The 27878-nt window shown below is 46.7% G+C and overlaps 1 protein-coding gene across 2 annotated transcripts; it reads left to right on the top strand.

Moving 5' to 3' along the window:
* Positions 1-256: 256 nt before the first annotated feature.
* On the top strand, positions 257-27878 carry WDTC1 (WD and tetratricopeptide repeats 1). Of its 2 annotated transcripts, XM_050909888.1 has the most exons (16): positions 257-375; positions 7755-7902; positions 10053-10136; positions 11078-11124; positions 12326-12437; positions 12896-13083; positions 13761-13943; positions 14251-14345; positions 15411-15526; positions 16658-16733; positions 18499-18595; positions 19773-19946; positions 23179-23414; positions 23797-23965; positions 24389-24581; positions 24735-27878. In XM_050909888.1, exons 2-16 carry the CDS (start codon positions 7795-7797, stop codon positions 24930-24932), a joined length of 2076 nt encoding a protein of 691 aa, XP_050765845.1. In that variant the 5' UTR covers positions 257-375; positions 7755-7794; the 3' UTR covers positions 24933-27878. The 2 variants fall into 2 exon arrangements, with proteins under 2 accessions (XP_050765845.1, XP_050765846.1); XM_050909889.1 differs by lacking the exons at positions 24389-24581; positions 24735-27878 and adding an exon at positions 24099-24362.

Genomic DNA, 27878 nt, shown 5'->3' with positions numbered 1-27878 from the left:
GGGCAGGACGGCGAAGTATTCTCGAAAGCGACTTACGCCGTTTGCGTGGAGTCGGGGTTGTTGCCGGTGCGAGGGGGGTGGTGGCGCAGTTGGCGTGGCGCATGCGCAGAGCTGCGCGGGGAGAGCGGCGGCGGGGGGTGCTGCTGAGCCCCGGACAGCTGGAGGGGGTAAACAGGGGAGGGGGCGGGGGGGCACGGCCGGGGCCTAGGCCGGGCCGCGCCTGAGGGCCCTCCCCGCGCCCCGGGGACGGCGCCCGGCGCCTGCGGGGCCCCTCTGGCTTCCCCCCCCCTCCGCTCGATCCCGCTCTCCCCCCCGCATGGATGGAGCCTCGCAACTTCCAGTGCCCGCTGCGCCCGCACCCGGGAGGCTTGACAGGTAACGGTCCCGCGGGCCGGCCGGGCCCCGCCCGCCCCCGCAGCCCCTCCTGCCTCTCAGCTATCCCCCCCCGTACCCCCTTCACTGTCACCTATTCCCCCCGCCCCCCCCCGGCCCCTTACCTCCCTTTCTTGTCAGTTTTTCTCCCCACACCCCCTGCTATCCCCCTCCTTGCTGTCAGTTATCCCCCCCCCCAGGCCCTGTCAGGTGCCCCCCCCCCCTTTATCTCCCTGCCAGGCTTCCCCCCCCGCCTTTGCTAGGAGCCTGACCCTATCCCTCTTAAGAAGCACTCCTTTGAGCCCCCCCCACAGCCCCTCATCCCTTCTGCCTGCCCTCCCCCTCTAACCAAGCACCTCTTTCCCCGGCCCTGTTGATACCTGCATCCTCTGGCTGGTACCTACCCCCCTGCCAGGTTCAGCCCCTGCCTTTTTGGCTTCTCTTTTCCCCCCTCCCATAGCTGGCACTGCCCCATCCTCACTTTCTTCTCCCCTTTCCTAAGGGCTGACTCTGCCCCGCTCCCTCCCCTGCTCACCTTTCCCTCGCTAAAGCCTTCACGTGAAACTTTCCCCTGCCCCGGTGGGTGTCCTGCAGCCCCTTCCCTTGGAGAGGAGATCAGCCTTTCCTCCTCTGTCAGCGTCTGCCGGCTAAACTCCTTCCTGGAGATACTGGGCCATGTGGGTCTTGGCATCAGGCTGTTACTTGTGCTGGGCTGAGGTGTTGTCTTGCATCTTCCCTTTCTTCCTGTGGATGGCCGTGTCAGCTGGAGAATGAAGGGTAGAGGTAGGATGCCAGCTTAGAGGGCTGCTGCCTGAGCTGTAACCGCCGTGTGGGCCAGCGTCTCTGGGCATATCGGAGTTTCCCTGACACTACTGTCCTCTTGTGCTGGGTCTGTCAGGTCTCGGATCCTACCTCTTCTATCCACCTCTCTTGTAAGCAACTCCTTCCTCTGTTGTTGGCTGGCTCTGTATTCTGAGCCATCTGTCCTGGGGAGCGACTGCTGCTCCTGGCAACTCCTTCAGCCGTAGCAAAACCTTCTTCTTATGAGGTGTCTGCTGCTAACTAGGTAATTTCCTCTTGTTTCTCTAGTTTTGCTTAAAAAAATCTACCTGTTTGTATGTATATATTTTAATTTGATCCATGACCTCTTGGAAAGTCAAGGTAAAGAGGATAGGGAAAATAAGTTGTGAGGCTAAAGGAGCCTGCTGGGTTGGGTCCCAGGTGGTATTTGGATGGGTGAAGTAATTTGCAGATGCTTAAGGGAAGGATCATAGGAATCTTCCTTTGGGATGAGTCGCGTATCCGCAAGGCTTGTAGTGTGCAGAGTGCTGCTTTTTTCAATGACCTTGAGTTTGGAGACTGAGAAACTTGGGCACATCCAGACAGTTAGGAATTGGATTGCTTATTTAAGATTGCTAATTTGAGTCCTGCTGCTTTGTGGAGTTTCTGAGTGTTGATGGAGCTTTTCTGAAGGGCGGTGGTCCCCCGGTTTGAACTTTGAAGCCCACGTCTGCAGGGTGCTTCTCTGTGTCAGTGCATTGCTGTGTGTGTAGGTGAGGTAGGGGTGTGTGTGTAGGTGGTTCTGCGAGGGGAAAATACATTGAAGCAAAGGAGCAACCCCCCCAAATCCCAGCTGCATTGGGACCGTTCAGTATTAAAACGACTGAATTGTTTGCGTTATCAATGTCGAGGCTTTGTTTCCAGACTTAGAGCAAGTGTTTTGGGAAAATTAGAAGAGTCAGCTGGGGAAAGCCAGAGAATTTTGTTACTCCCCTTCTTCCCCATACCCCAAAGCACCCTTTGAAAGTGTACTTTTCCAGGAGCTTAAGGGGCTTTTAAGTTACTGTCAGTGTAAATACAGCCTGGCAGATTTTGAGCCCACAGCCTGCAGAAATCTGTGGCTTGTTAATTTTTGACTGCAGATTTAAAGGCCAAGTGTTGCGAAAGTTCTTTTTCTGCCTCTGGAGCTTTGCATTGCAGGAGCGGAAGAGTCTGACGAGCCAACTACAGCTAACTGCAGGTGGGATGGTCCTCTCTACGCTTCAGGGTGTCGTTTGAGAAGAGGCTGTTACTGTGGATGAGGTGACAGCTTTAACTGGATCCCAGGTTTTTAGTCCTGTCTGGGGGATTCCAGGCAGGTTTGGAACAGTGAGGGACGAGGGAAGGTTGTCCTTGCTCGGAATTGAGTGCCAGAGATGCTCTTGAAGGTTGATGGAGGAACGTGCTCCAGTGTCATCTAATAAATGACCAAAAAAGGTCACGATGATCTCTTATGTATAGCCAAAGTGAAGCTGCTTGTGGGATCATCACTGGTAGCGATAGTGCAGGTTTAGCCTAAATTATTCCTTGTCACTGGGGCTTAATCCTCTCATTTCATCACGAGTTGGTTGCGCAGGTTTAGTTAAAAGCCAGAGAACTGCGTGGATGGTTTAGGAAACAATGTATCTAAAAGTGAACAGAATTGGCACAGCGGTTTTGCTGAAACAAAAAACCAGAGGTTTTGCTGAAAGACGAACATCCTATATGAATTTATATACCTTTAGTGGTAACAAATGGACAGACTCTTTGAACGGGCTTCATGATTGGAAGCCTGTATGTGTCTAAGAAATCGGAGGCACAGTTTATTCTTCTCTGATTATTTATGTATATATTTTCCGGGAGGCCTACAAATCTTAGGGGATTTTATGCTTTATGCCAGGCTCAGTTTCTAACGTAATTGGAGACTGTTGAGCTACGTGTGTGGTCAATATAGTCTTTAGTGTTAAGAGCACTTAATGCTTGTTTCATAGTAAGAGCTCTACGCATATTAACTCGAGAACTATCATATTCATGGTGAATGTGAGTCTGGGATTGTGACCAGTTGTGGCTAATGGACAAAGTCTGACCTGGAATGAGGATTTGGGACTTCTTAATTCTTTGTCTGTGATTCCATGATAATTTAAGGTTGCCAAAGCCTTTGTAGCTGTGGAATACCTGTTGAGCAACAAAAAATAGCATCGTGAAAGCGAGAAAGGCTCTTAGAGTTTTCTTGGCCAAGCATATACAGATATTCCGGGAGACCTTTAAGCATTTTACAACACTCAGTCACCAAACCAAGCCCTGTCTAGGCAGGAGAGGCACCTTAGGCTCGTGCATTCCCGTTTGACTGTTTTTTTTTTTTTCCAAGCCTGTCCTTTTTTTTAATGATCAAATGCTAAAAAGCATGCATCAGCATCTTGAGTTTACTAGGCACTGAACAATTTGCTAGCATATTCTTGGATGCTGGTATTAGTATGTTTAAAGTCAGTTTTGCATCAGATGTTTTGTTTTAAACTCTGGCTTATTCCGCTTTGTCAACCAAAGGGCAGATTTCATGGATGATTTTCTTGACCTCTATCTTTCAAGAAATAAAGTTAAGATGTGTTGATCTCTTGTTGAGACCTGCTGAACGACGATTTGTTGAGAACACCTCTGAGTTACCGCAGCTGACAATGACCTGTCCAGGGAGTTGGGAAGCTCCACAACACATCTGTAATCCTGAAAACACTCACAGAAATAGCAAGCTACTGTGTATTGCTGTGCTCCTCTGGCCAGTGTGTGTTTGAGAGTTCCAGAAGGTGTAAAATGCTGTGGCAGAGGAGACTTTGTTGGAGAGCAAGAGAATTTGAGTCTCTCTTAAGGAGTGGTAGGTTTTGGGGGGTTTGGATGTTCGTTCCCTCTGAGCATCCTGTTCATACAGTCAAAGAGTGGATGTATAGTGTATTAGTGGTTTTGCAGTAACTTATTTAGCAGTAAACCGGCTTCTTGGTATGGGTTGTTTATGTCTGTAGAGTACGGGAGATCTGTATCTTTCCATGAACATGCATTTCTCCATGTGTGTCCTTCAGGTCATTTGGTGCCATTTCTTGCTAGATAGGAGTTGAATAAAAAGGAGCTGTTTAGAAATTAGCCATGACTAGAGGTAGGGAATCTGACAAAAATACTTCCAGGGGTCTTAAGAGAGCAGTGGGGCATTTGTCAGTCAGGAGGTGACTGCCTGCTTGGCTCTGGCATGGTATTAGGCCTCTTCGGGGTCCTAAGATCAAAAGAAAACTAAACTGCTCTTAAAGAGGAAGACAAGCAGTCCCTGCCTGGCAGGGAAGAAGAAGAGTTAGCCAGATGCCGCTTGGAGAGGGGGGGCTGCGGACAGAGCCTGGGAATGTTGTAAGGAAGCACTAAGAAGAGTGGAAAGCTGCAGACAAGACTGAGGCGCTGAGATCTGCTGGAATATTGTCCCTCGTGTCTCTTGATGACGTACTTTTGAGCAATGGATCATTCACTTCTCTGGAAAAAGTTGTTTAACTGTCATCAGTCACTGGTCACAGGTTCCTGCAGAAAAGTGCTGCGTGAGGTCGGGTGGCTGGTGTGTTTGATAGGGCTGTGCGGAGGAGGAGGAGGAAGGGAGCCTTGGGATATAATCTTAGAGGTGAGAAGATCTTGGGTTTCGTACAGTGAGTACCAGAGTCCCTCGCCTGAGGGGTGAGCTGCTGAGGTGTTGCAGAGCGATGGAAGGTCTCTCTGTCCTGTTGCAGCTATGGATGGAGAAAATGCCTGCGTATCCTGGAGGGTTTGTTTAAGGAGGCCGGTCTGTGGGGATCCAGCCCAGGAGAAGGGCAGGTGAAGGCTTGTTAGCTGGAAAGGCTGTCTGGAGAAACTGGAGGAGAGACATCACAGATACCGTTCATCCCTGCACGTTTAGTCTATCCAAACTTGAAGCTGCTTTTTGAGTTAGCAGTCCTCTTCTCTCGCTTGCAGAACTTAGCACAAAAGTGTGTCTGGAAACCACGTCCTCCTGGGTGTCTCCAGCAATGTAGCTTATTTAGCCCAGCTGGCATGTTTATGTAGACACAAGTAGCGATGGGTCTGTCCTGGTTTCCCATGTTTACCTCTGAGCTGCAGAGTCAGCAGGATCCACCTGCCCTTGTGCCAAGGCGCTTTGCTGCGGGTGCCTGCTTCCTCTCCGTCCCAGGCGTGTGAGCTGTTCATAAGGGCAGTTGTTGTCGTCCCCTTACAGACTCTGTCTCCATAAACAGGCAAAACAATACCTACGCTAAGCTCATGTGGAAAGCCAGAGGATAGGTATCAAAATCTGATAGCTTAATCATCCTACTACAAGAATTAGTGTGAAATACGGATGATCAAATGCAGTCACAGTGCTGCCTCTTGCTATTAAGCCTGGGAGTGAAGCAACTATTGCTTAACATGAGGGTGAGTGAGGTTAAAGATGCTTGAAACATGAGGTGTCTTCCTGGGCATGCATGCTAGCTTTCCTGGTGCTACTCCTGGAGCAAAAGGAATGTGAATCAAATAAATACATGATGGACAACTACATACATACTAGCTCAGTTTCAGGCTGGCCAGTGGATTCTAGGGGAGCCCCAATTTATGCACTAAAACAGATGATGGGGTCCCAAAAATCTCAGCTGATTGTTCTAACATCTGGGGGTGTGAGTTGAGCTGCTTCTGCCATGGTGAACTCAAGGCGTGTGGCAGAGGCCGCTGGCTTACTGGGCACATCTGCTGTGGAAACTAGACTTGGACGGTGGTGAGTTTGGCCTGCCGTGTGTACATCTGGGGTTTGAATCGGTCCTGGTGAAAGTACAGCCTCATTAGCCCTTGCTGGGCATGGACTGGGAGCAGGCTTGCCATGCAAAGTCCTCCCATCGCCCTGACTTGCCTTGCATTCAAGGCCTGCGCTCTCATTGTGGGAATTTTATCAATTTTGTTCTTATCATATGTGCAAAATAGGACTGGAATACAACCGTGAGGGCTGCTTGTCTTCTGCTGTCTGCAGTAGGGACGCTGATCTTCAGAGCCCTACAAAGAGCTGTGCCTTTTCTCTGTGTGTTGTATCGGAGAGATCCTATAGCTACCTTAAAAATCCTGCTTAGGAGCCCACTGCAAGAAAATCCAATCTGTAGTTTGTTTGTGTGGCTTTTCTTGCTATCTGTAGGTCTAAGACATTTCTGTGTTCACCACGGAGCTGCCTAGAGGAGCCAGCTGTGTTAGGAAAGCGATCCAAGCTTCCACTTTGGACGAACTCTGCTTTCTGTGAGGAAACGTGAATTCGTGGTACTTCCTACCCATGGGGAAATGCCTGTGTATGCACACTAACAGTTTTTTGAAAGCAAATTGAAGCTGAAGCCCAGGACTTTGGGGATCCTGGGGTGCAGGAGCCTCATGGCTTTGCTGTGCGGTGGAAGCTGCAGTGCGGCTGCACGGCCCTGAAGTTGCTAATGGTGGAAGCCCCTCGCTTTGCAGCAACCTGACAGATGAACTGGTAGATAATCAGGCAGGGTTTGTCAAAACTTCTGCCTGACCTCAGCGGAGTTATTTGTTGCTGCGTTTCTGTGAAATGTTCTTGTTTCAATGAATCAGCATTTCCTCATTCAAAAGAGGACTCATTTGAAAATTTTGGCTTGTTCTGCTTGTAAATGCTTTTAAAGAGAGTTTGAAACTATTGGGTTACATAGGACAAAATGGGTGTTTAAAATTTTATTTATTTTTTAAAGAGAACTGTAGAAATATCAAAACGGGACAGCGCAGGGCCTGCGGTGTGTAACTGAGGTGAATTACATCATTTCTCAGAGACTAACTGGTCTTTTGCTAGGCAGCCTGTCCGGAGCAGGGTTGTGACAATCGCTCTGCAATTTGAATGTTTTCTAGCAGGTGTAGCTAATTCTATAGGGTTTAAATTATTTCAGTTAGTGCATTAAATATGGAACTCCATTAAGAGTGTGGAAAACTCTGATTTCTCCTGGAAATAAAACTTTAAATGATCGCCCTTTTTCTATTGCTAACGTAATTGGGTGTTCAGATGATAGTGTCACCTGATGGCTGGCTGTTGTGATTTCTAAGGAACACTTATGGCCTTTTGGTTGGGGTTTTTTTTTTTTTTTTTGCTGATAATCAAATGTAGTAAATGAGAGAGAAGAGGTGGCCAAAAATATCTATGCCTTGTTTATTCACAACATAGTAAGTCTTGTTGGTTGTAGAGTTTGGGAAATGTGAAATTGGACATGAGTGGACGTGTAGTGGTGGGAGGCAAGCTGTGAAACAGGACGCTACCCTGGACTTGCAGGGTCTTTGCTGGCATAGAAACGTGGCTTTTCTAGGCTGATGTAGTCCTGGAGTTCTGCTCGTCGTGAATTTCTCCACAAACTGGGGATGGCCTCTTAAGTCAGATGTTCTTCAGTCTTAACGTTGTTCCTTCCCATCCTTGAGTTTCTTCAAGGAGCCTTTATACAAAACTTTTCAGTTCTTAGCCACTGCTATTTTTTGAAAATAAAGTACTTGACATTGTATATGAATGGCCTAATATGTTTGTATGCCTGCCTTTTTCCCCTCCCTGCTCTGTCCTGCAGGTAATTAAATGCCCTTAGTGTGGATCTTTGCTCTGTTGGCATGCTTGGATGCACAGCAGCTCTTCCGATAGCTTCTTTTCGTCTGCCTCATTGCAAGAAGATGGCAAAAGCAAACATTACCAGAGACATCATCCACAGACAGATCAAGGTATGTGTTAGCCAAGCGTTCGCTTGTGTTGGGTGGAGAGCAGGTGGAGAATCAGTGTTCATGCTGGATTGGGAAATACTCATGTTGGTGCCTTTACTTTTGAAAGATCTCTGCTACTTATATATTGATAAGCTGTATAAGAAGCTTAAGAGAACAAACACATAGGACCTGTCACTATCCTTAATGAAGAGCTGGGATGAAGTATGGCATAACAGGGATACAGTTCTTCTCCCTAGCAGGAGCGCACCGTGCTAGTTTGACATCAGCAGGTCTGTTCCTTTTGAGTACAACGTTGAAAAGAGAAATATAGCTACTTGTGTTTGGGCACCATAAAGGACCCTTAGCTAGCTTCCCTCATGAGTTTTCTGTCTGCTTCTTTTTGTGTTCTCTTCCTGTGATCTTGCCATCAAAGGTATTTTCTGACTGTAGTAAAGCTAATGATCTCAGTCTCTTTCTGTCTCTTTTTCTTTAAAGAGTGGTGTGTTGCTTCCTTTGTGTAGGGAAAAACTTCTACGGTGGTCGGATCAGTCATATGATGGCTGCATTTGTGAAATATCTCTTAACGTGAAAGGACTAGCTACAGCAGACACAATAGGCAATTATTACTTGGACTCGGAGGCCTTAAATCGTTTGCAGCTTTGCTGGTAATCAGCATTCACGAAAGTGGTCTGTTAGTGGCCAGAATAAGGAACTAGGAGCTTGAATGCTCACTTTACTTTGCAGTTTGGTACCAAACTTTGTATTATAAGCTTGTAATTTAATCCATGTGCAAAGATTTATTTTGCTGCTCTAACAAGGAGGGGATGGTTCTGTGGTTAGAGAGTTAGCCTGGGACTTTTTCATACTGTCTGCTCTGTTAGACTTTCATGTGTGACCTTGGGAAGATTGCTACGTCTGACAGTTCCTTGTAGGCAAAGCAATATCCTACTGCACAGACCTCACAAAGCCACTGAGGTTGCAATAGCAACGCAATTATAACTGCAGCACCTTGCACTGGGCCTAGCAGTGTTTGGGGAATGCTATGCATAAAAATATGTCAGGGGGTTTGAAGTTTGTTATGGAAGTTACTACAAAAAGCCTGTTTTGTTTTGTTTTTCCTCCAGTCCCCTTATATCTGTCTCCATTTTGTTTTCGAATAGCTTTTGTTGTGTGGAGTTCATTACTTAACATGGGTCTGCAGAGCTGTAATGTAGTACGCTAGTTCTTTGTGTCTGCTCTGTGACTACTAACATGTTCCTAGTACCATCAGTGTAATTTTTGACAGTAGTGTTCTCATCTATAAATGGTGATAACGAAGGCTTAAGTTGTCTTTGCCTGACTATAGCATGGCATGGGACGGGACCGAGGCTGGATCAGGTCCTAGGAAGGAATCTCCTTGGACATTAGATGTTCCATCCAAAATATGGCTTGCATTCCCTTTTCTTCATGCCTGCCTCTGCAGCTGGCCGCCTTTCATCGAAGCCATCTGCTAATGCATCTGTGAACCCTGTGAGATCACAGGGGAAACAACTGTCCTGCTTTTCTTCACCTTCATTTGTACTGACGCAGTTCTGTGGCAGCTGTTCTCTTCCCTGTAGAACAGGCTGTGCTGTGGTACTGCAGCTACACGCTCCTACTCCGTTTCTGATGGAATAAGCCATCTCTAAAGGATGCTGTCCAGTTACATTCCCCAATGCTTTGCCACTGTGGTGGTGGTGCTTCAGGACAGGTTCTGTGTAATGGCAGACTTCTCCTGAGCAGCTGTGGTCTAGTACTGCAGTCCTCAGGAGTGAGTTGCTTCTGAAATCCTTGCCAAGGGGTGATGACAGGCATTCCCAAGCTCTTCTGTATCTTCTGTTTCTGGCCCAAAGTAGGCAACTTATTCTGTCTTAGTGTGGGCCTCTCAAACCTTGTCTTGGCTACCCAGCTGGAGCCTGACAATTTAGATAAACATGATTTTAAACGAATTCAGGGGCAAGGATTACAAACTGCCTACCTGGAGATGATGCAGATGATGTCTCCCCACTACAGGACAGGTACCTGATGCTATGGACACCCCAATACCTGGCAAGGTCCCTGCTTGATTTTTGAAGTTCTTGAATCTTCTCTTAAAGGGAAAAAGGAGTGTTTTGTTTGCTGTAGTCAGTGTGGCGCTTGTTTGCTTCATGCAGGAGAGGGGTGCGCTGGGCTTCGAACGACACTATCATGTCACCGATCCATTCATTCGACGCCTGGGCCTAGAAGCAGAATTGCAGGTAAGTGGGCAGTGTTTAAAGAGCAAACGGAGCTGCTCAGTACAAGTACAACTTGCCGCAGAAAGGACAGCATGCGGGAGTGTATGGAATTCTCTCTCTTGTATGGGATAGATACTGATTACTTAGTCCCCTAAACTGCATTAGAGCCAGGAATAGCTCAGTGAGATCTTGTGTGAGCTTTCTGCGTTACCTGTTGCACCTACGAGAGAGCCTTTAACCGGTGTGTGTCAGCTAATCCCAACAGCGGTGCCTGAAGAAGGCAGTTGTCAGCTGTTCAAGATACTCAGCTCTAATGCTGAAGGGTGTAATGTGTTGCCTAAAGAATAGGTGGTTGTATTGCAGTCTGACACAGCTTAAAAAGATCTTAAGATACCTTGGTTTGGAGGAGGAAAGGATTCTTTTGTCCCCCTTTTCAATCGCATCTCCCATATCAGACGCTACTCAATGCTCCCCTAGTCTTTCCTGGTACGGTTGTTAGTTAATTTGGATGAAGATGGATGATATAGTCACCCAGCAGCAAGGTGCTTCTAAAAGAGTTATCAAAAGTGCATTTTCCCTGCGTTCGCAGAGAACCTGTACATGTAATTTGTCAGCCTAGCCAACGGCTTTTGAAGCAAAGTCACCTTTCCATGTGTACAGCAGGATTTCATCTGTAGTCTCTGAGACTAAACTGCCATTTTATTCAACACTACTTTTTTTTTTGTTTTGTTTTGTTTCATTTTGCCTTTTCTACCCCAACTGCTATAGCATGTCTATCTTTTCTGGAGGTGCTTATCTGCCATGTGGGTGGTTTTTTTGCAGGGTTGGAATAAAAAAACCTGCTTGTATTGGAACAAGTTGTTATGTGTGGGGAGCTCACTGTGTCCTTGTCTTAGAACAGCTCTGTTTGATAAGTCTGAAGTTTGTGTAATACTGTCTTCCCTTTTTTTTTTTTTCCTCAGGGTCACTCTGGGTGTGTCAACTGTCTAGAATGGAATGAAAAAGGAGAGTAAGTATGTGGCCTGATTCAGGGGACGAACAAACTGATAACCCCAGGTTCTCCCAAGAGTAGGATGTAGGTCATCTTATCATAAGCAGCTGCTTCCCATTCCTAGTAAAGTGGAGCTCAAGCTCAAAGTTTTGAACTGTAGTAGAGCTCACATTTCAAAAGAAGCTTTATTTTGTTAAATATATCTGGATATTATTAGAAATGCCACTTTAGTGGGTTCAGAAGGGAAATGGTCAGACTAAGAAGTGGCGATTGAAGGCTGCTTCCCTTCTCTTAAGTGGTATTATGGATTAGAATGGATCTTTGGGATTTGCCCAGCTGGTAGTGACATTTCCCCACCCCCTTCACCATGCTGTTAAAAGCTTCTGCTGGGGGACAAATATATAAGGGAGGGAGGCAGAGCGTTTACCCCTCTGCAGTTTTAAAGGGAAACTAAACATAAGAGCGTTTCTGTTAACCAAGTGGAATAAAGAGTATCTGCATGAGAAATGACTGGATGGAAGGAAGAGCATATATTTCTTGACATGCCTCTTACAAGTTCCAAAGTCTGCTGTCTGATACTCTTCAGAATTATTTACCGGTGAAAATTTCATGTACTTGAAAGAGATCTGGCTACAAGGAAATAAGTTTAAAACAGCCGATAGTTGCAGATGTCAAATTCTTTTGCTTCAAATGAAGATAGATGTACAAGGCAAACAGCGCCTCGCAGTACCGCTGCCACACCCTGCACTTAAAAAGCAGTCTGTGAATCACTAAATGAGCCCTGGCTTGGGACTGCTTGGGCACATCCGAAGTCCAGGAATGAATGCCTTGGCTTGGGTTTGGGGATGATGTGGTGCAGTTAATGCAGCCAGGCTAATAAGGAAAATGGAGGCCCTGCATTTTGTTGTTGTTGACCAAATGCTCCTATTGTTTTCCCCTGTGCCATCTGAAGCTGTGGTGAGCTGGTTCAATGAGCTAAACCAACGAAAAACACTCGCTTTATTTTCTATGGAGCTGATATTTGGCTGGTTTAGCTCCCTGAACTGGCTGAATGGATTGGCGCATGGGGAGCAACAAGAACACATAGCTGAGGAGAGGAAGTGGGCTTCTTAGAGCTGAATTAACTTAATGGCTGTCTGTGGTCAAACCACTCTAAGAAATTGGTCACAGCTTAGAACAGAAGAATACATGATGCATACTTTTCTTCTGTTTCTTTTAGCTTGTTGGCCTCTGGCTCTGATGACCAGCATACCATTGTCTGGGATCCTCTGCACCACAAGAAACTCCTTTCTATGCACACAGGACATACTGCAAACATCTTTTCTGTCAAGGTATATAGTTAGAAGGAATGAATGGCTAACAAAATCAGCAACCTAAGCAGCAAGAGGATAGATCCTTGGTGGGAAACATCTTCCTGCAAGCAATCCCCCCCCCCCCCCCCCCCCCCCCCAAATAATTTAATATTTCTAATGTTAGGAAAAAATTGCATTAAATCTCATACCTGCGCTTCTTAGTTTATGCAGCTGCCAGGCTTATCTCATTCTCTCTGTAAAGTCAAAGGAAACAGTTGTAGCAAATTGGGATGTGTGATGAAGAGACTATTTTGTGTGCTACTGTAGCTGGTGACTCTTGAGTGTGCACACTGGCATGCGTGTAATGTAGGTAATAACACGGGTCATCCTGTGTTCCTAAAGCAAGCTGCTCTGTGACCTGCCAGGGCGGCTCAGCGATGTCTGTGTGAACAGCCTCAGCACTTCCCCGGTTTGAATGTCAAATCTGTCTCCCACAGTTCTTGCCGCATTCAGGGGATCGGATCCTCATCACGGGAGCTGCAGATTCCAAGGTGCACGTCCATGACTTGACTGTCAAGGAGACCATCCACATGTTTGGAGATCACACCAACAGAGTTAAGCGGATTGCCACGGCTCCCATGTGGCCTAACACCTTCTGGAGTGCAGCAGAAGACGGGCTAATCAGGTACAGAACTCCGGTTGTTCTGCCCCAAACTTAATTGGATTAGGATCCATTGCAGTATGTACTATGCACAGATCTGAAGAGAGACTGTCTCTATACTAAAGAGCTTAAGCTAATCTCTCCCTTTCCTGAAACTGGAAGGATTCATCTTGAAATGTAGACTTCTCTGATAAATACTCTCCTCAGCTCCTCTGTTTTCCTCCACTGGAAAGGGAGGCCAAGAAAGGAACAGCCATGTCAAATGGAAGGGAAATACAACACTGAGCAATGTTTCCCTCCAGAGTCATTGAGACTCTTAAATGAGTAATGTTACTATGAGAGTCTGTTCCAGTTTTCATACAAGCTACTGTTTGTGAGGTCATGACTTGGAGTTTAATTTGGAACTTGAATAAATCTGTGCACATTATAGAGCTGGTTTTAATGGTTATCCTGATACCGAGGCCTAGTGTATATTGAACTGAGATGCTTCCAGTAGCCTGTGGCACAAATGACTGTTAATGTCGTTAGTGTCATCTCTTCGTGCACAAGCCGGGTAATTAAGTGTAGGTCACTACTGAGCAGTATAAATGTGCTGCTTTGAGTGGTCTTCGGTTTGGTCACCACGGAAAGCTAACCTCTCTCTTATTGCCGCTTCTGTTATCTAGTGACACGAATTGCCTGACTCTCTCTTCCCTTTGCAGACAGTACGATCTGCGAGAGAACAGCAAACGTTCAGAAGTCCTGATAGACCTGACAGAGTACTGCGGGCAGCTGGTGGAGGCCAAATGCCTGACGGTCAACCCCCAAGATAACAACTACTTAGCAGTAGGGGCAAGTGGACCCTTCGTGCGGCTCTACGACATACGCATGATCCACAACCACAGGTAGTGGCACCCGGCTTTTCTGGGCCTTCTGGGCAGACGTGAGTGGTACAGAAATCTGTTTGAGGCTCTGGTGGGAAGGGGGAGTTGCAATGATCTGTCTCACTGCGAAGTTTTACCCAGTCTTTTCTGTCACTCACAGTCTTTTTGATCTGTGTGAGTCCACTGGGGTGGTGTGAGGTAGGCTTGTGACTGCACAGCTGTATAGGCATGAGGCCTTGCCCTCTGGTGTGAACAAGAAGTGTCAGCGTTGATCAGGCTTCCAGCGGTTGAAAGCTGTGATTATAAGACTGTTCTTCTTTCTGGCTAGAAAAAGCATGAAGCAGAGTCCTTCAGCTGGAGTACACACATTCTGCGACCGACAGAAACCCCTCCCGGATGGTGCGGCACAGTACTACGTGGCAGGTATTGGGACCTGTGCTGGGGGTGACTGATAGGACTTTAAGTTAATGCCTGAAGAAGCGGAGTTCTGCCCATCACACAAGAAACCACTGCTTGGAAGAGTTCTTCTCTGATACAGGGATGTTCCATGGAATTGCAGTTTATTTCACTTCTATGCTGTGAATTCTTGCTTATGTTACCTGCCCACTTTCCCTGATTGGGCAGTGGTGTGTTGTTGGTGAGCTGGCCTTACTTCTTCTTGTCTAGCGTAAATGTCTTTGTCACTTTTATTGGAAAGTCAAGGATTGGATAACCTGGACGCTGTAGGCTTTCTCCTGGAACTGCTGCCAGCAAGGCTGCTGTTCAGAATCTTTTTGGCACAGAAGTGGCTTGTCCTCATCCTGCAGATGAAGACTCAGCGATGCAGTATCTGGGCAATTTAGATGACGTTCTTCTCCAGTGCTCGTTACTTACTATCTTTTTTTCCCCAAAATGTTTGGGTTTTTAAAATATCTTAGACCAGCATGTTCAGCAGGCCAATTTTGACAGTCTTGCTTCTGATGAGTCCCGCTAGAGGATTTCTTAGGTCCCCTGAATTGGTCATGCAACACATCTGCTGTCTGAAGCAAAAGAACCTGTGTGTGAGCTGAATATTTAGGAGCCTTGGTTTGGTTGTGCTAAGGGCTTTATTAAGGAAACCTGATTAGAGGGTTGAAGATGGAGGTATTTGTTTGCAGATGGCCACAAATCACAGAAGCCAAATCCGTAGTGAATCCCTAAAACAGATTTGCTGGGTTCTGCAGACTTTATTGTTAGCAGGCTAGTTATAATCCAGTCTTCTCTTCGTATGGAGATGGCCTTGCAGAATTGGTATCTAGAACTTGTGAAAAGGCAGCTATGCACTTCTAAGTGTTTTGTTGGCTGATGAAAGGATTCAATAAACAGCAGTAGGAAATGGAAAATCACTTAGGTGCATGCGCTTCATGGCATTGCTCTCCTGACAACCCCTTGTAAAAGGGAGCAGCTGGGGTAGGACAAAGACAACGGTTACTAGTTACGCTAATATGTATGGACCTCTTCTCTCCACAGGGCACCTTCCTGTGAAGCTTCCGGACTACAACAACCGGCTGAGAGTTCTGGTGGCCACATACGTCACCTTCAGTCCTGATGGCACTGAGCTCTTAGTCAACATGGGAGGCGAGCAGGTAAGATGACAGCTAAAGTTTGGCAGAAAGCTTCACATTCGGTTGTGTTTGTTGGGTCACCATACGTTGTTGTGCATTCTTGAAAATGGGTATAGCAACTTCTCTGTGGGTAATATGATTGATTTTAAACTTTCTGATTCATTCAGACTAAATGCTTGGTATTAGGGATTTATTTGTTATGCTACCACTGATCACACTTGAACCACGTTCTGTTCTGGTTTTCCAGTCCACATTTCACTCTCTGGAAGAGGAAAAAAAACAGTTCTGGAACTGACCTTTGCTGACCTAGAAAAGATTTCATAACTCATTCTTGAAATGTCAAACTGCTTCTGTAATAGAGTCTAGTGAATAAGGAACTTACAGAAGCAAGGGCCTTCACCTGGAATATTGATGGCTTTAATTTTGAGCGCTGGGTGATATTCATGGATCTTTTGTAAAGCTTATCAGTGAAATGAGAAAATCCTCCTGACAGCATTAATCAGCATGGATTAAGCAGGAACTTCGCTTGTGGGCAGGTTACTCTGTGGTTGTCCTCTACATATCTCTTTCTCACACGTGCACTCATTCCCTTTAAGAGAAGGTGCTGAATTAGATGAATTGTAGGTCTGATCTGGGCTGTCAATTCCTATACCAGTTTTAAATTAGGGCTTCGCAGGGCTGCTTTCGACGTTTCTCAGGAAATCCTGGTTTCATCTTAGAGAGACTTTTGCCTTGGTTTAGTGTGCTGCCTCTTTTCTGTCAATAAATGTTTGATTTCTTTATGATCACTGTGCTAGTTAAATAGTTAAAATATCTTATTGGAGTTGAAGCTTTTTGAGCAGGTTGGTTTGTGGTCAGGTCATCTTTTAAGTTCTGTAGGTGTGGAGAGGGCTTTCTTACCTCTTGAGTAAGACAAGGCTCCTGTTTCTCAACATTATTCTTTCTGAACCCAATGCTGGAATGGAACACGCCACTGGTACTGCTGTCATCCTGTGCGTACCTCTCTATAAACAAGATTCCCAGTTAGAAAATTGGAAATAGCAAAACACAAATGTGCAACCATATACCCATCTAGCCCTGTTTTATTTCTGTGACTTGAGCATCGATGTTTCACTGGCTTTTTTTGTCTCATTCTCTTTCTTCATTCCTTAGGTGTATTTGTTTGATCTAACATACAAACAGCGACCATACACTTTTCTCCTCCCAAAGAAGTGCCATACTTCAGGGGGTAAGTATGATGCTATCATGACAGCAAGTGGAAGACAGAGTGAAATCACGTACTACACAATTCTTTTTCAGGGTGCAGCCCAGCCTGGGCAGGAACTAGGAAAATGAAGTAGGGCACGGCTGTTGCTGGGCTGTGTCTGCAGTGCAGTTCATACCCTGAGTTCTAAAACCCTTCTACAGAGTGACAAAAAGTGTGTCTTGAGGGGAGAAGTGAGCTGTTGAGAGGTATATGCCTGTGTGAACTAAGGAGAATGCTTAAAGCTGTGCACAAAGGATAAAGTCGACTTCGTAGAGTGGTTGAGGTCCTGGTATCCTGCCTTCAACTAAGGGGGAAAACTTTGTGGACAGGCATGGAAATGGTACATTTTTAAACATTTTTTTTAAACTTATTAGTAAAATGTAGACTACATCTGTTATCCCCTTATACACCCATTAAGAAGGAGACAGAACAATCTCTTCCCTGGTCTAAGAATCTGGCCTGGCACTAATATCCCTCCTGGTGGTGAGATAGTTGAATCAAAAAGTCATTTATTTGACGAGTAAGTATATCCAAAAGCCTTTTTATTCCTGGCCCTGTTTCTTACAGGGCCTGTTTGCACACAGATACTGCAGGCAGTACGCGGTGAATGGCTATAATGCTCTTCCCCGGGCAGGGGCTGGCTCTTAGCAGGGAGTGTTCCCTGCTCAGCCCCTTCTCTGTTCTCAGCGCGCTCTGGCAGAGTTTGATCTGTGTACTCAGCGCGCCTTAGGCCTTAATCTAACACTCACATCCTGGTAGCAAATAGATGCCCTGCCTGCTTTTCTCTCCTGTCTTGAATGCATGTGGGTGATCTGTACTGTGGTATCTGGTGAGGTCACGCTTTAAATGGCAGGACAGCGTTTGAACAGGCTCACAGTGGTGCAGTTGCAGCAAACACTCCACCCTGTTGGGCACAGAAAGTTCAGGCAAAGGCTGTGAAAAGGCGGTATCAGTACAAAGGCTGAACTTCATGTGCATGCATGTCTCTGTACGCTGAAATCTCTGAGCAGTTCAGCAGACTGGTTGGACAGTGTCCCCAGTTTCCCAACCTCTGAAGTGGCTGCAGGAGCGCTCCCGGCTGCAACATAAATGCAGTTTGTGAAAATTTAAGCTGAGTATTTTCTATAGAAATGGCAGATGATGTGGCTGCGTGACCTTCAGAGGATTACTTCAGCTTGTAATGGCTCCTTGAGCAGTAGGGTGAGAAAAGAACAAAAGGAAGAAAGCATCTGGAATTCCGTTACTGGATTCCTGCGGCGGTTCTACTCATCCTCCTTGTTCTATTAAATGTTCAACAACTTAGCTCTGTGATTCTTTATCTGAGTGAATCTAAAATACAAGGTTACTAACGTTACTAAATACTTCTGCAGTTTTAAATGTCAGCCTTCTGGTGATCAGTCAGGTACTCCGATTATGGCCTTGACTCAGTCTGAAGGCAGTTCAGTTCAAGCTGCCCTCTCTTTGCGTGTATATACTTAGTTCTATGTGTATCTAGTTTTCTGTTCTAGAGTTGTATTGCGAAGGATACTGCAGAGATTTTGTAGTCAATGTAAGAAGGCAAATCAAATCCAGGCGGCTGGAGGAGGTGGGGCGTGTGGAATCGTGGAAGTTTTATTTCTGCTCTGAATGGGGCTGTGGCGTTGGCTTGGCTCTGCTGTAAAATAAAACCCTGCAGCTTCAGGTATTAGTTTGTATAATCTACACTGTATAATCTACTACTTTTTTTTTTTTTTTCCCTAACCTTCAGAAGTGCAGAATGGAAAAACCTCTACCAATGGAGTGTCGAATGGCATCCATCTCCACAGCAATGGCTTCCGCTTGTCTGAAGGAAGAGCACACGTGAGGTAAGGGGACAGCTCTACCTACATGAAAGCCTTACGGCTTTGTTCTTGTCCTCTTCCTCTTGCCAGGGGTTGGTGCTGCTAAACAAGGTGTGAAATGCAAATCCACTTGGCGTGTTGGCTTGATTGTCACATGGCTGTCCTAGGAGCTGTATTTGCTTCTGGTGCGTGAGCTATGAACAAGAGTCAGATCAGGCAAGAGCATCCTGGGAGAAATGTTGTCCATGAGGATTTTTCCCCTCTTACGATGAATTACTGTGGACAACACTAAGAAATGACTTTTCAGGCCTGGAAGCAAGGTGTTCTTAGCTGTCCTGAGTGGTTGTTACTTCCTGACGTGCAGGAACTGTGTCTTGGTAAATGGGAAGACTGTCGGGTCAAAAGAGCCTTGCTTCCCTTTGCCATTTTTTTGGGTACCTGCCTGCTGCAAACTGAACTGAAGCAGCCAAAATTGCTTTACGACAATGACATTGGAGTCATTATTCCTGCAGTCTGTATGTGAGCTAGGAATGAATGGAGAGCCCTCCTCTATTTTTCCTGCTGCTGTCTTTCTTTAAGAGCAGAATGCAGTTGGGGTGAAGCAGCAGCAGACTTGAAGCACATCTTGCTGACTGTTTTTCCTCCAGCTGATGAAACATGGTTAAAAGTCAAGACACAGTTGTTTAATACCATATATGGGTAGTCTAGGTTCCACCAAAGTCACTTTGTTGAATGTTTTCAGCTTGTTTCCTCTAGATGGCCCCTCCACCACGGCAGCAGAGATGTGGCTGGAATTTTGGGTTGCTGAGTATGGACCTTATGCAGCCCTATGAACTCGGATGCTTGGTTTCCTTCTGAATTTGCATTCTGTTAAAAGGATTGTTTTTGCAGTCAAAGCAAAGATGTATTGGTGAAGTCTGAGGGATTAGATGCTTAAAATACCCACTGTTCAATTTTGAGTATGTGTCTGTATGTAAAGAAAAAATGGAAGCAGTCAAATGATGGTCTAAAAAAAAACCTTCCTCCTAAATTCAGGTTATTCAGATTCAGGGTCTCTTCTGCCTTTTTCTGAAACTTGTGGTATTAGCTAATGCTTGCTGGCACTTGCTAAGCTAGAACAAAACACTGCAGACATTTAACTGGCGTTAACAGAGCATTAGCATGTGAGACTTACCTGTGCTCCTTTCTTCTTTCCCTTCAGTCCCCAAGTGGAGTTACCTCCATATCTGGAGAGAATCAAGCAGCAAGCCAACGAGGCCTTTGCTTGCCAGCTGTGGACTCAAGCCATCCAGCTATACAGCAAAGCAGTCCAGAAAGCCCCCAACAATGCCATGCTGTATGGAAACAGAGCTGCTGCCTACATGAAGCGCAAGTGGTAAGGAAGCTGAGACTATCAGAGAGTTTAGTGTCACAGGCACTGCTGGTGCCTGACTGCTGAGTGCCACGGGTACCTTGTTGTCCACTGCAAAGCACCTGGCTTCCCTGTGTGCGGAGCAGGGTTGGGGTTATTGGATCAAGCCGTAAGTGGGTCATCTCTGGCACATAACAAGGGGATTGCACAGCAGCACGTGTTGGAGAAATTATGGCCACAGATACCGCACAGGCAAGCACAGCTGGCAATAGCTCATCATTTTGCCTACTGGCATGCTGAGTAATGTTCTGTTCCTTTCCTGTTTAAAAAGAAACCAAAAATCCACTTCTGAGTAACAGCATTATGAGTGTCTCCAAGGGCGTTTGCGTTTCTTTGGATAGTTCTGATTTGCATTAGAGTATGGCTCTGAATCTGCTGTCAACAGATGAGGTAATGGTTACTGTGCTTTATAATCTCATATCTCATGATACAAGATTGTTGTAGGACTGCCTGGAGTTGCTTTGGTTGCTGTTTTATCCAAGTAACTAGTACTGCAGATAGTCAGATGTGACCCGGTGGTTCCCGTGTTACCCCAGCTAACCCACATTCCCCTTGGCTGGAAACAAACCTCTCTGAGGGATCTGGGGAGGTGGCAACTGGTGCCTCAGAGTCTGGGGGAGGTTCTGTCTTGATTGTTGCAAAATAGGCTGTTGGCCTCTGCAGTAGGTAATGTCTTCTCTGACCAATAGCCAGGGCTGCATCTGCAAGATACAGCTGAGTTATTTTAGTGTCTGTCCCCTTGAGCAGAGTAAGACTGAGTAGCATGACTTGCCATTAACATATTTAAAATAGCTGTGGTCCTTCATCTACATTTGCTTTGTGAGGATATCCTTCTCCTCTCCCTGCTGAAATCCCCAGTATGAATTCTCCTATCTTCTTGCCAAGATAAAGAGCAGCCAGCAGTTGTTGTGACTGTTGGTAACTGGCCTACTGGCTGTTTTGCAATAGCAGAGATTTGGGAGCTGCCTCAAAAAGACCTCAGTGTTCAGAGGGAGAAGAACAATAGGTTGGGATTAAGGAATGGAAGACAGAAGCTGAGTGCTGATCTCATGAATGACATTTTTCCTATAGGAATCGTTTCTCCCGAAGGATGTTGGCAGATCTGAACCTTTCTGTGTGTCAGCTAGTGCTTTGCTACAGTTTTTGGTAGCAGGAAGATGTGAAAATATATGCACAATGGGTTTCTGTGGCATGCAATGATTAGAATTTAAATAGTACTGAGCTGATACCTTCTCAGGTGCAGAAAAGACGGGGCACTTTTCTGCTAGGAACAGCTACTGGTGTGTGGCAGAAGGTGGCTGGGATGTCACTGAGAAGGAGGGTGAAGCAGCTGGACAGTGACCCACGCTGAACCTCCGTGTGTCTCTAAGGTGTTCTTCACCTTCGGAGCAGGAACAGCTATAGGCCACCCTGCAGAATACTGCAGGTCTTGCTTTGGCCTTGTTCTCTGAATAACAGAGAGACCTAGAAACAAGGAAGGTCTGTAATTTCCTAACCTCCCCTTGCTCATCTCCCTTAAGGTGCTGCTCATACTCTGCAGCACTTCTAAGGCTGTACTCTTAAAATTTGCTCGTAAAAGGCAACTGCATCACTCTCCAGATTGCTTTTAGCAGTCTATGTTGACAGTACTTAGCTGATTTCTAGTTAGAGCATTTTTGCACAAGCTGAGTCAAACCTGTAACAATGGGAGAAGTCAGTGCCTGCTTTACATCTCAACGTGTACATTTTCACACCAGTCTGTTGGGCTGTCTGACACTGGTAGTTGAGGTTGAAGGATTTTTGAGGGTGGCAAAGCAGCTAATAGCCCAGTCAGCTCTGAAAATGCGAGACACCCATCTGTCATCATAACAGGTAACTTTTATTCCCTTTTTCTTTGAATAAAAGTGGCCTGATGCTGTGCATCCAGCCTCCTGGATTAACACAGACACAGTGCTGCAAAGACAGCCCTCAAGAACCGCGTTTCTTCTGCTCTGCTGCAGATCTCATGGACAAGGCACGCCACCTTCTGTACTGTGCTAGCAAGCTGTAATATGTGGCCAATATCCACCTAGATGGGAGGGAGCAATAGGATGAATGGTTTGCAGAACATGCTTGTGGCACTGAATAAGCGCTGCTTAGCATGTAACCCAAAGAGTTGGAGCTCCCTTTAATGAGTAGAGACACAGGAGCACCTTTTTTCCTGACACAGGCTCCACGTGATCTAAAATTGTCGCCCTGTGGAAGGTACAGGGCAGTTCACCCCCTTCTCCTTGGGACTATTTCAGACTTTGGTAGGTGCGGTGCATGTAGGTTACAGGTGTGAAATTATTATTAGCCATCATATGGAGACTTGGCACTCTCTTAAGACGGATTGTGGTGCCTCTGAACAGTTTAGGCTCGATCTTGGTACACCAGGCCTGTCAGCCCCGGCTGGCTTCTCAGCCTCTGTCAGTCTGAACTGAATACGGGCATGCAAGACTCGTCAAGCCTCTCCTGCTTCCACAGCACAAGCAGAGGCATTTTTATTCCCACAGCCACGGAGCTTAGGGAAATCAAGCATAGTCTCCTGTAACTGTAAATAGGATATAAATATCCATTATGATACCAGTCTGCTGTAACGCTTATTTCTAAACTTAAAGGTTTTTCTTATAAAGGTGAGAAAAGACCGCTGCTTTAGATATTTGTCCATCAGGGCTATGAAGTGTGGTGGTTCTGTAGCTCCTTCTTGAGGGCTACAAGTGGCTGTGACTGTGGGCAGGGAAACATGCTGCCACGCTGTGCGTCCACAAAGGGGCACGCGTGAGCTGCCGTGCTCCGAGGAGGCCCTGCTTGCCTTGCAGGAGAGGCCTTGTGTCTGCTTGGCCAGAGGGCTTGTGCATCCTCCATCTTCAAAGGACTTCCCTAAATGTGTTCTATCAGTGAGCTCTGCTCTGTCGGATTTAAAATGGCAGGTCAAGACTTGCTGGGCTTCCCTGTGTGGTCACATTACAGGGCTGCCTGTGTACGCGTGGAGGTGCGTTCAAGAAGCTGAGCTTGGTCAGATGGTGCCCCTGGGAAACAGCAAATGCTATTAGTACGTGAGCTTGTGGGGGGTCTGCTTGCATAGAGAGAGCTGGAAACAACAAGGTTTGGAGTGAAATGAGGGCTGGGAAACAGCAGTGGAAAATGTATGCTGTTTCTGCTTGGGCTATCTAATCCACCCCTGCCTCTTCTTCAGGGATGGGGACCATTACGATGCTTTAAGAGACTGCTTGAAGGCCATATCCTTGAATCCATGCCACCTGAAAGCCCATTTCCGTCTTGCCCGCTGTCTCTTTGAACTCAAGTACGTGGCAGAAGCACTGGAGTGTCTGGATGACTTTAAAGGGAAGTTCCCAGAACAAGCACATAGCAGTGCCTGCGATGCACTAGACAGAGACATCAATGCAGCCCTCTTCTCCAAGAGTGATAACGGTGAGTGCCAGTGTTCAGTGTGGTTCTTCAAGTTTATACTAAAATCTAATGATCAGACAAGGAATTTTCTCCTTAAACTGCCCCTCTGAAGTAAAGCCCCAACTTCTGAGAGAGATTGATTGGTACTGTGCACAAAAACTGGCCTGAGCCTGTTCTTTCCTTGTGCCTGGTCCTGGTTTGCTCTTGAGCGAGAGTATGATAAAAGGAGTCTGATGTACCCAGGAGATAATCTGGAAGGAAGCTTGTGCTTCTAAGCCCTGCTCCCTGCTGGAATTGTCCTTAACTCTTCTCTAAAGCTGTTAGGGTCTCCTAGAGTGCTTTCTGTTTGCTGAGAACATGTTCCTCCCCAAATTGTGATGAGGGAAATCTGTTGTCTTTCCAGCTGAAGACAAGAAAGGGGGTGGCCCCATCCGGCTGCGAGCCACAGGCCGCAAGGATTCCATCTCAGAGGATGAGATGGTGCTGAGGGAGCGCAGCTACGACTACAAATTCCGATATTGTGGCCACTGTAACACTACTACAGACATCAAAGAGGCCAATTTCTTTGGCAGGTATGTTGGCAGAGCGTAATAGGGATGCAGGACAGGAGTGTGAGCAGCAGCAGAATGCTCTCTTCCGTCGGATAAAGCCTCATGCGTAGCCTCATGTGACTGTTCATAAAATGACGCTGACACTGGTTTGCAGGGTTGAAAAAGATGACAGAAACTCTCCTCCTTGTGTGGCTGCATGAATAGCTGGTTCAGTAGCAGATCCACAGAGGACCCGGTTGGGCTAGCATTTCAGAAAAGCCATTTGGGATTGAGAAACATGAATCCTGGGGATGGAGGGAACCAACACAGAAAGCTTTATCTGGATCCGTAAGCGTGAGGGGTGGCAGCCTGCTGATTATAGAAGCCAACTGAGATTCTCATGTCTGCTAGAGACTAGCTTTGGCTCTGAGCTGTGATCTCCAGTCTCTGCTCCTCTCACCCTAGCAATGCACAGTACATAGTCAGTGGGTCAGATGACGGCTCCTTCTTCATCTGGGAGAAAGAAACCACCAACCTTGTTAGAGTGCTGCAGGGAGACGAGTCGATTGTGAATTGTCTCCAGCCTCATCCCAGTTACTGCTTCCTGGCTACCAGTGGCATTGACCCAGTTGTACGACTGTGGAACCCGAGGCCAGAGGTAAGAGCCGCAGTAAAAGACTGCCTTGTTGTCGTGACATGTAACACACACCGGTCTTTCCTACTGGGATCTCTCGAGAGTTGCAGCAGCAGTAACAGCCCCTCTTTGGTCCTAGCGCTGCCTTGCTGAGTTCTCTCCCTTCTTGTCTTGCAGAGTGAAACCCTTAATGGCCGCGTTGTAGTAGACATGGAAGGTGCTTCCCAAGCGAACCAGAGACGAATGAATGCAGACCCGCTGGAGGTGATGTTGCTGAACATGGGGTACCGGATTACAGGACTGACCAGTGGTGGGGCTGGAGGCTCAGATGATGAAGACAGCTCAGAGGGGCAAGTCCAGTGCCGGCCCAGCTAAAACAGAACTGCCTCTCCTTCCTCTAATTGTTTGGCTGAAAGGGAACCTAGTTTCCTTGGTCCTGAACTTTCTCTGATGAATGACTGCACTGTTTCGCACTATGCACAGAGTAGGACAAGCTGGCAGGGGCAGGAGCGGCCGTCTCTTTAAACCATCGCCACCACCTCCTCCTTCTCCCGTCACGCTACTGAGCAGCATGGCAGTGCAGTCCGGGGTTTGCCTTTAGTGGAATTTAGTCCTAACAGGGGTCTTTGAGTTGTCTGTAAGCAGTGTAAGCTGGTGATTTTTTTCTTCCAGAGCTGCTGTATGATCTGGTACAGGGGGATGTTGCCTGCATTCATGCATTTGGAGAGGGGATGTTAAATTCCTGAATAAAATACAAACCTAGGGCAGGGGTTATGGAATGAATTTACTTCAGTGATCTTGGTCTTGAAAGCTTGACTCTGCTTTTGTGCTACCAGCCTGTCTAGAGGCCCCTGGTTTAGGGTTGTTGGCCATGAAACACCAGTTTTGTCCCATAACATCTTTCTTCTGGCTTCCATCTCTAACACGTTGTCACCAGATGTAGCTGTGTTGTATTAAGGACTGGATATTGCCTGTCTTGTCCCTGGGCATCTGTCTTGGTTGATGAATCAGTGAAGGCACTGTGTATGTGCAGCTCAACAGGGCAGGATGTGCTTGCCCAGCTCTGATACTTTCTTCTGTGGTCTGTGAACCCGTGGAGAAAGGTGACAGCAACGGGAGCAGGTTTGATCAGAGAACTAGGACTCACGTAGCTAAAGCTACTGAGGAAAGGGGCTGGTAACAGCACTCTTCCAGAGCTTCTCTCTCCGTTGCCCAAAATGTGTGTAGCTGTATTCACCTTCTCTTCTCCATGTCACCTGTGCTGGAGCTGAGAACGTTGCCACCGTGTATATGTTGCAAGTAAAGTTTCGAGCTTTTAGACAGCAACATTTTTGTGCAGTCAGCTGCTCTGTCTTGGCCAAGGTGGGCCTTCTCCGCCTCATTGTTGGTGTAACATCTGATGGATTAGTGGTCCTCTCAGGAACCCTCCTTCCTCTTCCCGCTCTCCACACACTGACTCTGGCTGCAAAGCCAGGAGTACACCTAGAAATGCAGCACTGTACTTCCATTCCTTCCCCTCTCATGTAACATGCAGCCCTGTTTTTCCCTCTTGCAGTTGCCAAATGCTAAATATCAAATAGATCTTACACAGCTGTGCTACAACCGAATCAGAAGAGGTTGTTTTTTTTCTAGGACTATCAACTAAGACCAAAGAGCCCCTGGAGATCTTAACTGCTCTGCGCTGTCTCGTGTCTCTTACTGCTGAAGGTCTGAACATGCTAGCCTTGGTCCCAGGGGTGCGAGATGTGTGTCTGGGAGTGTGTGCGCATGTGTGTATGCTGCATTAGGGCTGTTCTTCCATGTGGTGCAATCCCTGGTCTTCCTGTTCCTGCTGTGGAAAGATGAGAGGCCTCCCTTTCCTTCTCTGGCTGCTTCTGGCTGCCAGGCGTTGATGAGAGAGACTGCGCAGTGCTGGCTGATCAAGGTAACTGGCTTCCTCTCCCTTCCAGAACAGTCTTTATGAGATGAGTGAGCCTTGTACAGGAGGGAGAGAGGTCACAGAGGCTCGTAGCTGGCAGCGTCTCTCCAAGGACACTGTTCCCTGCCTAGAGAGATCCCCTGCACTCCCTTGCAATCGCAGGGGAGCTAACTGGGACCTGATCTCTGCCCCTCAGACAAAGATGTCCATCTGCTCTTTCACGTGTGGGTGAAACTGAGCCTTCGCGAACCCCGGTCTTGTGGGAGCATGCCCCTCACCGCCCAGAAACGACTGGCTACCCTTGTGCTCTGCTGAACTGTGATGGCAGACTCGCCCTCCATCTTCTCCTGCTGAAGCAGAGCTCTCCTGGGACAGATTGTCACTTGGCTGCTGAGGGCATGTTTGCTTGTTTTCACACGGTACCAGCGCGGTAGATGTGACTGCTTGCTCGGTTTACCTGTTTGGTTGTGTACAAGCTCCCCCACCCCAGGTGTACCCCGGCACTCAATGCTCTTCATAACCCAGAGACAGCAGAAAATTCTTCTCACTTGGGTGGCTTTTTTAACATGGTCTGGCCTTTTCTTTTTTTGCTTCAGGCTTTCCTACTAGATGCATCCTCTTTTTTCCCCCTCTTCTCCTCCCACTCAAACTTTTTTTCCAGCTTTCAGTAGACAATGTCTGCAGACTTTGATTTTTAAACTGAGAGACTGAGATGGAAAGCTCTGAAGAGGACAGACCTCTCCCTCCCCATTCACCTTTTGCTGTGGCAGCTATTTTTTGTTGGTTTTACCCTTGTGAGACAGTGCAGCTCTTTTACCTGCCAGTTGCAGTGTGAAAGCTACAAGATTCCCTGCCTCTGCAGTGGATTGCTTTTTTTTAATGACTGCTTTGGTTAAAAAAGATAAATAATAATGGGAGAGAAGGGGAGAGAAAAATCTTTCTGCCTCTAGCCCCTTTTCCCCTTGTCGTGGGCAGATTACCTGCTTTGTCGCTTGTTAATGAGGAATTTGTATTTATTGGTGAAGGAAAAAACGTGCTGGAGAAGTAGGGAGATGATGTTGCTTTATTGACCTCTGCTGTTTACTTCAACCCCCTCTTTGGGAAAGCTTCTTCCTGCTCTTTCTGGTTAACTCTTTCTAGCCTGGGATATGCAGGGATGCCTCCTTTATTTTTGTATTCTATCAATGGGCTCTCTGTTAGGAGACTCAAGGATTCTCTTAGTGTTGCAATGACCATTGCTTCTCGCTTTTTCAAGTACTAAAGATGATCATCTCGTAAACTTTGCCCCTGCGGTTGTAGAGGTAACACACAAGCCTTACTGCCCTCACTAGAAGGAGCAGAAAACTTGTTTCTCTGGTCCCTGGAAGAGAAAGGGTTAAGCAATTAAACAATTCTTTGTTCTA

Source organism: Gymnogyps californianus, chromosome 22, assembly GCF_018139145.2.
Source record: "Gymnogyps californianus isolate 813 chromosome 22, ASM1813914v2, whole genome shotgun sequence".
NCBI lineage: Eukaryota > Metazoa > Chordata > Aves > Accipitriformes > Cathartidae > Gymnogyps > Gymnogyps californianus.
This window is presented reverse-complemented; position numbering and strand designations above follow the sequence as displayed.